Source organism: Podarcis cretensis (assembly GCF_951804945.1).
Source record: "Podarcis cretensis genome assembly, chromosome: 17".
NCBI classification, from domain to species: domain Eukaryota; kingdom Metazoa; phylum Chordata; class Lepidosauria; order Squamata; family Lacertidae; genus Podarcis; species Podarcis cretensis.
In genome coordinates this window covers 32,747,608-32,760,611 of record NC_137187.1, presented here as the reverse complement: position 1 = coordinate 32,760,611, position 13,004 = coordinate 32,747,608, and the positions used below count along the sequence as shown (strand labels likewise).

The following is a 13,004-nucleotide window of genomic DNA, read 5'->3' as shown; positions in this document are numbered from 1 at the left end:
ATGGCACCTTTATGTAAAATAGCTGGTATAAGCCACCAATGAGCTGCAGGAGGGAGGGGGATACACAGCGGGACCGAGGAACATGGATGACAGGCGTTGACAGATGCAAAGTCCCTGATGGATTGGCTTCTGCTCCAATTGCTGGCTCCTCCTAGGCTCCGCTACCCATGAGCAGGCCCAGTCAATGCATCTTGCCGCCAGGGGGGCAGGCCAAGCCCATCCAAGTGGAGGTGCCACACAAGACAGGCAGCTGGTACCTCTTCCAGGGTAGAAAAGATGTTGCAGAGCAGGGAATGCAGGATGGACAATTCCAGGGCCAGGTCAATGGAGTCGTCATAAGCAGGCAAGTGGATGGCACTGCCAGGGCTGGAGACGCTGCAGAGGAATGACTTCATGGTGCCCCAGTTGCGCTCCAGAAACTCATTCATGAAGCTCATGTATGCCTCCTTTTCTCCAAACCTGCAGAAAATGGAATAATAATAATAATAATAATAATAATAATAATTTATACCCCACCCATCTGGCTGGGTTTCCCCAGCCATTCTGGGCGGCTTCCAACCGAATATTAAAAACAATACAGCATCAGACATTAAAAACGTCCCTAAACAGGGCCGCCTTCAGTTGTCTTTTAAAAGTAAAATAGTTGTTTATTGCCTTGACATCTGCTGGGAGGGCGTTTGTAGTGGAAACGCAGAAGACAATTGTATTTCGAGGAGTTTAACCCTGCCCAAACAAGACATGAATACACTGTAATATTTCTGAATAATTAATTTATTATTATATCGAACGATTAAACAATCTACTTGTTTGTGCTCATTTCAGATTGCTTTTAAAAACTGCCGACCAAATCTGGTTCACCAGATTACGAGTCTACCGCTCTTAACCACTACACCACACTGGCTCCAAGCCATTTTCAAGCCTCATACTGAATCACCCTTCCTGGACACAGCCAGAGACACAGTTACCTACGTGGTAAAGTTTGCCAGGTTCTGGATAACCTTAGCCACCAGAGTCAGGGTGCGGGAGGTGGTGTCATCCGGGTACTCTTGAGTGAGGCCAAAGAGGCTGGGCGACATGATGGCCGGGCAGAGGAAGCGCAAGAACAAGGAGGCAGAGATGAGGCGCTGCCCGATGCTCGCTTTGCCCCTCAGCTGGCATGCCTCCTGCCAGGCAGTGAAGACCTCACTGAGCTCAGCTGGGAAGGAGCTGCAGAGAGAAAAGAAGGAGTTGGCTGGCTGTGAGAAGGCCTGAGGGCACACACTTTGGGATGAAGGGGTCGCACAGAACACCTGGATAGGATAGGGAATCGCTACAGAACAAGCCAAAACCGACTAAAACATCTGAAGCTATGATATTCATAAAATAGCACCCCGTTTCATAAAATTATCAGTTTCTGCTTGACAGCAATGCCAGCGTTTTTTGCACACAATGCCAAAGTCAGGCATTTTTGCCGCTTATTGGACAATGCAGTATGATACTGCTCCGTCGTTTTTTCCTCATACTTTACAGCCGCTTAAAGTGGAAGTTGGACATTTGGGGAAAGATCCAGGAATATCCCTCAGCTGAAACTCCCCGCTCTCCCCACAATGGCTGCCGTTCTAGCAGAGTGACACAGAGCTGAGTTGGACAGAAGCACATCCTGAAAGTGAACAATAACAGACCCAAGGAAGGTCTCTTGACTAGTTCACATTGTTACCTGAGCCAAAGTAATGATTTGTCAATGGCTGGCTCAGTGACTGGCCTCAGAAACTCTGAGGACTCCTCCTGTCAATCTGCTTATTCTGCAATCATCCTGATTCGCTTACACAGCAGTTAGATTATGGGCCTCTCCAGACATCCTTGTTTCTGGGCATTCATTAAAATGTCAGGGCAGTTACAGTATATGCAATCCCACTTCCAATGCTGTTTGTGCCCACAGAGGTTTCAGGACAGATGTACTTGTCAGGGAACTGCCATCGGAAGGACAGGTGGTGAGAAGGCTCCAGGAGAATAGGAGAGACAGTTCAGCAGAAGAGGGAACCAGTAGGGGGAGTGCGGGAGCTCCAAAGGAAAGGGAGTCGGAGGGGAGGCTCTGGGATACTTCCAGTGAGAACAGTGAGGAGGTATCAGGACACCCTTTAAGGACCCCCACCCCTCGCCGGAAACTGTCACGCAGGGAATCCAGGAGGCGCATGTCCGTGAAACAGCTTTTATGTTGGAAACGTTTCCGCAAACGCCCACTGTCAGATTCTACCAGCGACTGACGGAGCCACCCCAAAGGGCTCCGCTCAAGGCAGGGCTTCACTACACTGAGTGAGCTCTGAGGGATCAAGCTTTAACGCACAAGCAGCTCATTATCCCACCACAGTACTGCTTCAGTCCCAAGCAGTGAATGACCTATAGCTTCTTGTTGAAATCCCACAAATATTCTGGCGATTCTTGTCGTCCCACTTTTCCTGTGTTATATAGTGCAAGAGAGCCCACCTAGACATGCATAATGTGGAAACATTGGGGAGGAATTAGAGACTAATAAATTTATTTATTATAAATATAAATTTATTTATTATAAATATAAATTTATTTATTATAAATATATCACTGACGATTACATATTGCAGGATACACCTGCCTCGAGAGGCCCACAGTCCATACTTGATTGAATGTTTCTTCTCATTTGCTTATAGGGTGCTTACAGTATATGACAATGAGCATTCATCCTGAATTCCTTGCAGTCGTCCTGTTAATCTTCTTTAAATATAATTTTTCTTAAATTTTCTGTTTTACCATTTCAAATACTCATTTTACATCCTTAAGATCTCAATGACTTCCCTTCTTCTCTTTCCACATTTCATTTTACATATCTTAAATCCCTGCAAATTTTGCAAAAACTATACCAATCAGTTTTCCATTATTGCATCCATCGGAACTTATTGACACTGTTGAATTTATCTTAATGCTGCCAGCGTTTTCAGCTGTACACAATTATTTCCCATATATTCACTAAATGTTTTCCAATCTTCTTTAAATGTATGTTTTTCTTGTTCTCTTATTCTATGTGTTAAGTCTGCAAGTTGTGCATATTCTGTCAGCTTAAGTTGCCACTCTTCTTTGGTTGGGACCTGGCTCGTTTTCCATTTTTGGGCTAACGAAACATGGGCCACAGCTGTTGCATACGTAAAAATCTTCCTGTTAATCTTCGTCCCACACTTCTCAGGGCATTTCTATGTCACTTTCCTAACTGCAAAAAGGCTACAGGTTTGTTTTGGGGTTTTTTAATGGATTTGTTGCCCCGGGGTAATGGAGCACGCTACTTCAATTGCACTAACCTAAATAGTGCAATCCACTCTGCTAGAAATCCTTTCTCTTGTCCTCAGATATGAGAGTTGCTTGTCTTATCCAGCATAGAATCAAAGGCACTCTTTTCATTATGACTAAGGTCGCTTCCAAGCAGCCTGTTTAATGAGCATTCAGCCCAATTTGTTTACAGAGATTAGACAACCTTGGCTATCTAATGAGCAATCATCTTGATAAGACAAATCTGCATCAAGCAGCGGCCATTTCACTCTTTCCTTATCGCAAAAAATAAAATAAAAAATCCAATCTTTGGGGGAAGTGGGTTTGTTTCACAAGAGCTCCAAATCGGCATGAACTGTGCAGCCTGAACTTCCTGGGACTTGACTGAATCCCACCCCAAAACAGTGACACTCTGGTAGCGCTTGCTGAGCCCCAACATCTCGGGGAGCCCCTCCTGAAACTGAATGCCCTGCCTGTGGAATGTGAAACACAAGAGCAGTCAAGTACAATATTCCTAGAGTGAACATGTTTACACATGGGGAGGAATGTTTGTCCAGCCAGCAGGTAAACTTCCTGTTTCCTTCTGGGCTGGGACAGACTTCCTCTGCATGTGACTAGAGGTGGGCGTGGCCTCACCTGTGCAGGTAACAAAAGCATAGGACTGGCCGCCATCTCTCCATCTCTATGACTACTTTTGTCGAAGAAGCAACATCTGCTTAGCCAAAGATGCTCTCTTGTTCTCCAGCCAAGAGAGGACAAAGGGACTGTCTCCTTATGAGATAGTTTCCAGGTGTATGTTGCTTTTCTAAGCTAAGTCTGCCTTCTGGGATCCAATTATGAACAGAATGTGAGTGAGTAAACTCTTTTTATACTTTTATAGAAGACTGTGGTATGTCTTATCTTTTATGAGGCAATAAAGGGGGGGGGGGGAAATACCAGAACAGTTATTATAGAGGCTTTAGCGAGCCTGAGCAAACGCATCCGCTGTGAGTTTAAAAAGGGGAAGGTTACTCTGCTAAATTGTGAACTTGTTTACACAAGTTGGAAAGGTTATAATCAAACAATATATCCTCTTCTGCATCCCTGAACATTCCCACACTGCTGTTTCCCATTCATTTGGGCCAGAGTGCTGCCTGGCTGAGGGGGCCGTAAGAGGGATCCCGGACTGCAACTTTCTGGCTCGATACTCTGTGAATGAGAGGCATAGTGGCGGGCACAGAAAACCACAAATGGTGCCCCCGGCTTCACTTCTGCAGGCCCAGTGGGGAGAGCGTCCGCCCCCCTCCACCCGCCAATGACCCACTCAAGCACTCACTGGCTAGAAACAGCAATCCTCCGGAAGATCTCTTCACAGATGTGCTGCAGGTTGCTGCGGTTGTCAGCCAGGTCATACGGCGCACATTTGCTGGGATCCACTTCACAGCTGTCCTCTAAAGTGTATGGCTGGGCGACTATATCACCTGCAACACAGCCTCATGCTTTAATTTCAGCCAGGCTACAGTGTTGGCTAGAGTTACAACAGGGATACCTTAGACTACAACATGACCCACAATGAAGACCAGACTCAGGGCCGGATTGAGGTTTGATGAGGCCCTAAGCTACTGAAGGTAAAGGTAAAGGGACCCCTGACCATTAGGTCCAGTCGCAGACGACTCTGGGGTTGCGGTGCTCATCTCGCTTTATTGGCTGAGGGAGCTGGCGTACAGCTTCCGGGTCATGTGGCCAGCATGACTAAGCCGCTTCTGGCGAACCAGAGCAGCGCACGGAAATGCCGTTTACCTTCCCGCCAGAGCGGTACCTATTTATCTACTTGCACTTTGACGTGCTTTCGAACTGCTAGGTTGGTGTAATGGGGCCCTTTATATGTCCAGCTGTCCTTTGTCAACAACAAATTACCTCTGTTTTTTGTGTTGAACATTTGCTATATGATAATTTATAGACCTAATAGGTATCTAAAGCCATTTGCACATGTTGCCATGCAGAATGTAGGCACCCTATATATAGAAATGAGCGAACCAGTGGTATTTTAGGGAGCAGGCTAGCAGGCGGGGCCCATGACTTACATCATAGGAGCCTACACAACACAAAACACTGTTGCTATATGTAGGTTTTGTTTAATTTGTTTTTTATTTTGTATTTTGGAAATGTACATCCAGTTTTTTCCTTTAATTTTTTTGCCCCCCCCCCAAGAGAGTGGGACCCTAAGCTATAGCTTGTTTAGCTTACACGTAAATCCGGCACTGACCAGACTACTTGAGCATTCCCAGCTAATACTGCCATGAAGGGTCGTTTTGCATAGACCTGAGGTCAAAATGACTTCTTCTTATTTCAATTTTATATACCACCCTTTATCAAAAGATCTCAAGGTGGTGCATGATATTAGAAACACTTTACAAAACATCAATAATAACTTAGTAAAGAAGGCATACTGACCGACAGCCTACTAAAAAAATAATCATCATAATAACTATCCTCTCGCCCACACTTTTACAGGCCATAGAGAGTTGCAAGCTGTACTTTTTGCATTCTGTTGCCACTTCTTTTCTTTTTTAAAATTTATTTATTTGGTTTTTCAAATTAACATTTTACGCTCACATATCCAACATACATCATAAAAACAAGATTTCAAAGACTCTCCTGGACTTCCCTCCTCCCCTTTGTGGGTCCTATTGTTAGTCATTTCCTCCTGCATTTTTTATAATAATTCAAATCTTTTACATCTCCATTATATCCAAAATTCACCATTAAACTACGTGTTATTCCAAGCCTACTAACAATTTTAACTGTTTACAATTACTTTTAATTATAAATTATAAATTTTCCCCATTCCTTATTAAAATTCTGGTTTTCCTGATTTCTGATTCTTCCAGTCATTTTTGCCATTTCTGCATAATCCATCAACTTAATCTGCCAGTTTAAGTTTAACCAGAGAAGAATGACATTCTGTACCAATCCTGCAACTGAGGATAGCACTCATGCAGATGTTGAAGTGGGTTCTAGCTCACAAAATAAAATATGTTAAGTCTTTAAGGGAGTGCAATACTCTTTGTTGCTAGAGGCCCAAACTCTGGAGTTTCCTCTGGCAGCAATCAAGCAGGGAAACCTAACTAGCTCCTTCAGAAAATGCTGCACGCCCCTATCCGCCGATTGCCAACTTACTCAGTGTGGACAGCAGGTAAGGGCCTCCCACCAGCTTCATGTATTCATCGATGGCTTTGGTGGCAAGGGTATTTTCACGGAAAATCAGTGCTTCGCGCTCATCGAAACGGTCCAGCTCTGACACACCCAAGTCAATGAGAAAGTCCTGCAACACAAAACAGGAATGGTTAGTTGAACAAACCCTACCCTTCCTCAGAGATCTCCCATACCAACTGACTCACCCTGGAATCCTGATTCTGAACCAGGCTCCCAACCTAGTGATATCCAGGGCCCTGTGTCCATGCTGCAGCTCTGGGAAAGCGCAAAGCAGTCCAGGGTTATTCTTGCAGCAAACTTGGCTTCTGAGAGCCACTTTAGTAACCCTGCAATACTAGAAAACCCTAGAAGGGCAGCAGGCTGTAAGGCTAGAACCAGCGGAACACAGTGACAGGTGAGGGGAATCAGCTTTGAACTGGCTGTGCGGCTGTTGTATCCAAGGCCTTCCCATCTTCTACGTTGTGGGCCAGCCCCAAGACATTTTGGCACCTGAGGCAGATCCCAAAATGGCGTCCCACTCCCTGCCAGGGAAGAAGGGGTGGGTGAAGATCTACATCAGGAACATCAGAGCTTTTTTCCCCAGCTGGAACTCACTGGAACGCAATTCCAGAACCAATCAGGTGGACGCCATTGCCATTCTAAGAGAACGAGGGAGGTGTTCATGGTGAGTTCCAGCACCTCTAGCGCTGAAAGTGGTCGTGGGGATAAGTCAGCCTCAATAGTTCCGTTGGTTAGAGCATGGTGCTGATAATGCCAAGGGTGATGTTTGGGTCTAGGCAGTGGAGGAGGAATAGTGGAGACCACCTCCCCATCCTGACCCTCCCAGGGAGGAGGAAGAGGAAGGCAATTTAGATTTACAACAGTGGTCTGCGGGAGGTCACAGCTCAGAGGCAGATGAGGGGGAAAGTTGGGAAATAATGAGAAGGAGGAGGCAGAACTGGAGCAACAGCTGGCTGACACATTGTCATTAGAAAGCATTCCAGACCCTCCATCTCCCAGAACACAGCGAGCCTTAAAAGTAGGAGAGCAAAGAGCTCTAAGACAAAGGGCACGTAGCAGCACCCGTAGAGGAGATGATGAGAATGTGGGAGAGACGGCGGGTGGAGATTCACTCGGGACAATGCCACTATCCAAGAGGCTAGGCTCTATAGCCTCTCTCTGTAAAGATTGAAATAAAAAAGGACAGTAAGAAACTTTTCCTGGTCTTTATACTTTCCTGGGCAGCCAGCCAGGAGCCGCTGACAGCATCCTGACAGGTGCAGGTTCAATCCCCGTACGGAACAGCTGCATATTCCTGCATTGCAGGAGGTTGCACTGAATGATCTTCAGGGTCCCTTCCAGATGTAGAATAATAGGATCATAGAGCTGGAAGGAACCCTGAGGATCATCTAGTCCTAGGTATCTGCTGGCCCTGTGGATCCTGCCACCCAAGGCGGTCGCCTTGCCTAGCCTCATGGGTGGGCCGCCCCTGTCTACCTTTGCAAACAAAGAGATACCTTGGCTTTCCCTGTGCTTTGCAGGACGCGAACCAGCACCCCTGTCAGCTCCTCCTTGTCCCGGGCGTTAAGGCTGTGCTCCAGTCCGGCACACAGCTCCCGATAGTGGAAGGTGAGATACTCAGCAAACTCTTTGTATTGCACGATGGGCAGCACTCGGATGTTGCAGTAGCGTCCACGTAGCCGTAGGGCGGGCGTGTTGGGCCTGTCTCTGCCCAAGGGGTACCACCTTTCCAAGGGCTGGCGGACTGCAGCCAGTTCCTTCAGGGGAACGGCCATGCTGGCAACCGGGCTGCCCTTTGCCCGCTGCTGCCCGTCCTCCTCCTGCACCAGGCAGACCTGCAGCTCCACTGCTGGTGGAAGAGTCTTCAGGTCAAAGTGCTCCCCCCAGAAGATGGTTCCAGCAGGGCTGGCTGCCTTGGTTGTGGTGCGAGCGTAGAGGACCCCATCCAGTCGCACCTCGCCGAGGTAGCGCTTCCTGGGAACAAGGTCGCGGGCTTCGTACACCCAGAGGCTCAGCATGCGTTCGATCCGCTCGCAGTTGTCCTGGGGAAACGAGCCAGCGGTTTGGTTAAGAAACACCGAGACAGGGAGCAAGGCAAGCAGATGCAGCCAGAAATCCATCACTCGAGAGGCAGACTGAACGCAGGATGAAGGGAAAGCAAGAGGCAAGTGGGATGAGGTTGAAGGCGGAAGGTGGGTCAAGGTGGAATAATGGAATTGTAGACTTGGAAGGGACCCCGAGGGTCATCTAGTTCAACAATGGAGGCTGAATATATGTTTCATTCTCAAAGTTAAATTTAATTTGCTTGATTTTGTTATTGGGGGTTGGGAGGAAGGAACCTGAATTTGCACCCAATGAAAAAAATGCCTTGTGCAATGACTTTGAATGCACTTGTCCACTGTGGATTTTAACTATGTGCTATGCAATATATATAGCTCAGAGATGAACCCGCATTGATAAATGAACTAAAAGAGTGGTGACTTAATTCATCTTTTTAATAAAAAAAGCTGGGGGGGGGGGGTGGACAAAAAACAATGGTGGCAGAATCCAGCAGAGACAAGGCCAAAAGACGGGAGGAATTCAGGGCCTGTGTTTGATTCCAAGTACAGCAGTGCTAACTTTTCTATGAGACCCTGGAATGGTCAGGTCACAACTTCTGCCCCAGAGGAGAGGTGTGGACAAGTGCAGAGAACAGGACAGATGTCAGGGGCTGGACTGAGGAGGAATGGTGGGAACCACCCCCCTTTCTTCTGAACCTTCCTGAGAACAGGAGGACAGTATAGATTTAGAACAGCGGTTTGCAGAAGGGCATAGTTCAGAGGCTGCAGAGGGGAGAAGCTGGGAAATATTGAAAGAGGAACAGCAGGAAGAAGAAGCACTAGTGAGGAGACAGCTGACAGAGTCCAGTGTCCTTGGAGAGCATTCCTGACCCGCTGCCCCCCGCCCCCCGCGGACCAGGAGGGCATTGAGGGTATTAGAACAGAGAGCTCAGAGACAGAAAGCTCAGATGCAGGACTGACATAGATTAGGGGAGACGAAGGAGGGGTGGGACTTTACTTAGAGGAACGCCATTTCTAGAGAGAGACTGCATTCCTTTGTCTATCGCTGTGATTATTGAATAAACTAATTGGTACTCTTCTTTTTTATCTGCTTCTTTGCTGCCACCGTGGGAGGGATCTGATTTCCCGAAGCCTGACAATAGAGGACAGGGATTTATACAGGGAATAAGGATAGGAGAAGACGAGAGGGAAGGGTGGGTGAGTGGGCAAATACACCATAGGGCAAGTGGGAAAACCGGTTACAAAGGCATCATGCGCACTTTGCAAGCAGCACAAAGTACAGAAGATGCTTCTTTACCATACTGGGCTGGACAAGCCGGCGCAAGTCATCCATCCAGCGGGTCCTCTCGGCAGCAGAGCCACAGCTGAAGCAGCGGCGCCCTGCAGTGCTCAGCACCTGAGAAGAGGAAGGGAGGGTTGTGCTTAAGAACACGCCCTGGGTTTGTCCCATGGGCAACCAAACCCTGGGGGACTTGGGAGTGACAAGGAACAGGCAGGGTTTAATCCAAGCCAGGCATCAGCACTGCGTCCCAGTGCCAATGCTAGGGCCTCGCTGTAAGCTTTTAAAAAAGTGCTTGCATTGCTATCTCCTGCTAAGAATGGCCAGCCTCTGGCTTTGCCCTACTTCTTCCCCAAAATATGCTCCTCTGCTTCATCTACAGGTCCATTCCCAACAAAGGAGCTTCTTGCAGCCCCTCATGTAGCCACGACAGCTTTATAGATAAAACAACATAGCAGATGATGGAGAACTGAAGGCAGATTTGTCGAGGTTGGGAAGCCGAGTTCTCCACGTCTTGGACCAGCTGGAGGAGACAGAGTCCTCGAGTGCGTACAGAAGGCATTTCTTTCATCGCTGGGTCAAGCTCCCACCCACTCAAGGCCTGGCCCTGAACGTCTCCCTTCATAACTGGAGAAATGCAGCTTCTCAGGTCAAGGGATGACAATAGGCTCATACCTCAAAGCAGTACCGCTCTCCCAGAAGGCTGTTGTGAAGTGGGCGGATCAAGGCATCCTTTTCGTTGCCCAAGTCCATGAGAACAGCCGGGCCCGGAAGGGCCTCCCTGGAGGAAGTGACAAGAGGGGCCGGGACAGAAGCAGACAGTGTGGATGGATGGACAACCCTGAACATCTGACACCATCACCAACAGAAGCATTATTATCCCTTCCTTGCATATTTTATTAAGACTTTTATTTCTGCTCAGATTATACTAACTTTGCAGCATCTGGCAAAAAAAGTTATTAGAGGCTTGTCGCTCCCTTAACATCTTGCTTTGTCTTCTTTCCTGCCATTTTCCTAGCAGAACCAACCTAGAACTGGAGGAGGCGTTGGAAGAAGAGCAAGACCCTATCACGGGGCAGAGCACATACAGGGTTCAAGGGGAGTCACCCCTTCCTAGGATCACAACCCGGGAAAGAGGCTGTGTGGGCCCCCAGCCAAACAGAGCAGTTGTGAAGCAATATGGTACCCACAACAAAGTAAACAGAGCATCCTTTCAGGCATGGTGAGCTTGACAAAATTTCCATAGCATCCTAACCCCTCTGAAAAAGACACGGTGCCAGCATTTAATGCAGCCAATCCAAGTTATTAGACAAATCCCCTGATCTAATCTTGGTTTCGTTCTAGATCTCAGGAAATAAAAACAGAGGCAGAAAGAAACGGGGCCCATTGCATCCATAAAGAGGCATAAAAGACGGAAAACAATGGACTCTTCTGTTCCAAACTGGCTTCAGGGCCTACCTGTTACCATTAGCAACAAGTCCAGTAGAGGAGTCAGTCTTGGCCTGGAGCCGTCCTTTCCGGTCCTTGATGCGTTTCCATAGCAACCCCTAGAGATGGTGTGAGATGTAATAAAATCAATAAATAAATGAAGAAACGAAGGAATTCTGAGTGCAGAAGAGAGTTTATCTGTGTGACTTGCCCCATGACAGGAGCGTGGAACTTGGTTTGCTCTAGATGCGACTGGACAGCAATGTCCGCTACTCCCAACTATCGGCCATGGAGGTTGGGGCTGACAAGAGTTGGAGCCCAACAACATCTGGATGAACACAGGTCTCATCTGACAAGCGCCCCAGCGCAGATAATGGTAGTACCTTATGCCAAACCAGACCATCATGAGCCCACTCAGCCCAGTGCTGTTTTGAAATAGTTCTTCATAAAGCAGAGATTTGGGGACACAGGTGGCTCTGTGGGTTAAGCCACAGAGCCCAGGACTTGCCGATCAGAAGGTCGGCGGTTCGAATCCCTGCGACGGGGTGAGCTCCCATTGCTCAGTCCCTGCTCCTGCCAACCTAGCAGTTCGAAAGCACGTCAAAGTGCAAGTAGATAAATAGGTACCCGGGGTTCCTGCTCTGGCAGGAAGGTAAACGGTGTTTCCGTGCGCTGCTCTGGTTCGCCAGAAGCGGCTTAGACATGCTGGCCACATGACCCGGAAGCTGTACGCCGCCTCCCTCGGCCAATAAAATGAGATGAGCACCTCAACCCGAGTCGGTCACAACTGGACCTAATGGTCAGGGGTCCCTTTACCTTTACCTTTAAACCACATATTTACAGAAGACTGGAACTATTTGAAGAGCAACTGTAATCAACAAATTACGCTAGTAGGACTACAAGAAGTTTTGTAAGGAGGAATGTATGAAATATTGCAAAGAAGAGAGACATTATTTATGATATTTAAATGTAATAGTGAAATAAGAAATGTAAATTAAGTGAAAAAGATTGGAAGATATTCAGATGTGATTGATGGAAGTAAAAAAAAATTGTATAAGATATAAAAGTATGTTTAATAATTGTTGAAAATGATATGCTAAAAAAACTAATAATATATAAATGAAATAGCTCTTCGTCGTCTCCCTTGAGGAGTCATGCCTCCCTCCTAAGGCCCCATCTCTCCTCTGCTCCCAGTAAGCACCCGTCTGGGCTCCTTGAACCTGCAATATACTGAACATCTTCTGTACCTTCACATTGCTGAGCTGCGAGCCGGAGGAAGTCTCTTGGCAGGGTCTTTTTTCGGGAGTCTGTGAGTCTAAGAAGCTCCTTCCCTCGATGAGCATTTCTGTCGGGAGCAAAATGGACCAAGCAAAGTGGACTGGTTGGCTGTCATGTTGGCCAGAAGAGGCAGTTCCAGGAAGATGGGAGCAAGCGGTACCCAGTACCCAGCACCCAGCTCACCATTCGCTGCTCCCTCTGTATCCTGGACTGAGGCTCTTTGCCAGCCCAATTCTGACCCACCCAATGCACTTTGGCACTTTGGAGGCGGATACCAAAATGGTGTCCCCCCTCCCCACCAGGGGACCAGAGGTGAGGGAAGATCTATATAAGGAATACGAGGGGAATAAAGATTGACATCAGGACCTGCTGCTCCCGTGGACCTGCCTCACCTTGCCTCATGGGTAAGGTGAGCCTGCGAAATGAATGGTCACATACCAAATACCGTATTTTTCGCTCTATAGGACACACTTTTTCCCTTCCAAAAATGA

At 47.5% G+C, this 13,004-nt stretch overlaps 1 protein-coding gene across 3 annotated transcripts in view; it reads right to left on the bottom strand.

The window, feature by feature from the left end:
• Positions 1-13,004, bottom strand: part of RASAL3 (RAS protein activator like 3) — a 48,113-nt gene that overhangs the window by 12,468 nt on the left and 22,641 nt on the right. For all 3 annotated transcript variants that reach the window (XM_079959205.1, XM_079959206.1, XM_079959207.1), the window contains 9 exons: positions 12,483-12,580; positions 11,266-11,354; positions 10,483-10,588; positions 9,826-9,924; positions 7,965-8,510; positions 6,433-6,577; positions 4,589-4,733; positions 970-1,206; positions 258-459 (listed from right to left, as the gene is read on the bottom strand). In XM_079959205.1, coding sequence (XP_079815331.1) covers positions 258-459; positions 970-1,206; positions 4,589-4,733; positions 6,433-6,577; positions 7,965-8,510; positions 9,826-9,924; positions 10,483-10,588; positions 11,266-11,354; positions 12,483-12,580 — 1,667 coding nt within the window. The remainder of the gene's footprint in view (positions 1-257; positions 460-969; positions 1,207-4,588; positions 4,734-6,432; positions 6,578-7,964; positions 8,511-9,825; positions 9,925-10,482; positions 10,589-11,265; positions 11,355-12,482; positions 12,581-13,004) is intronic.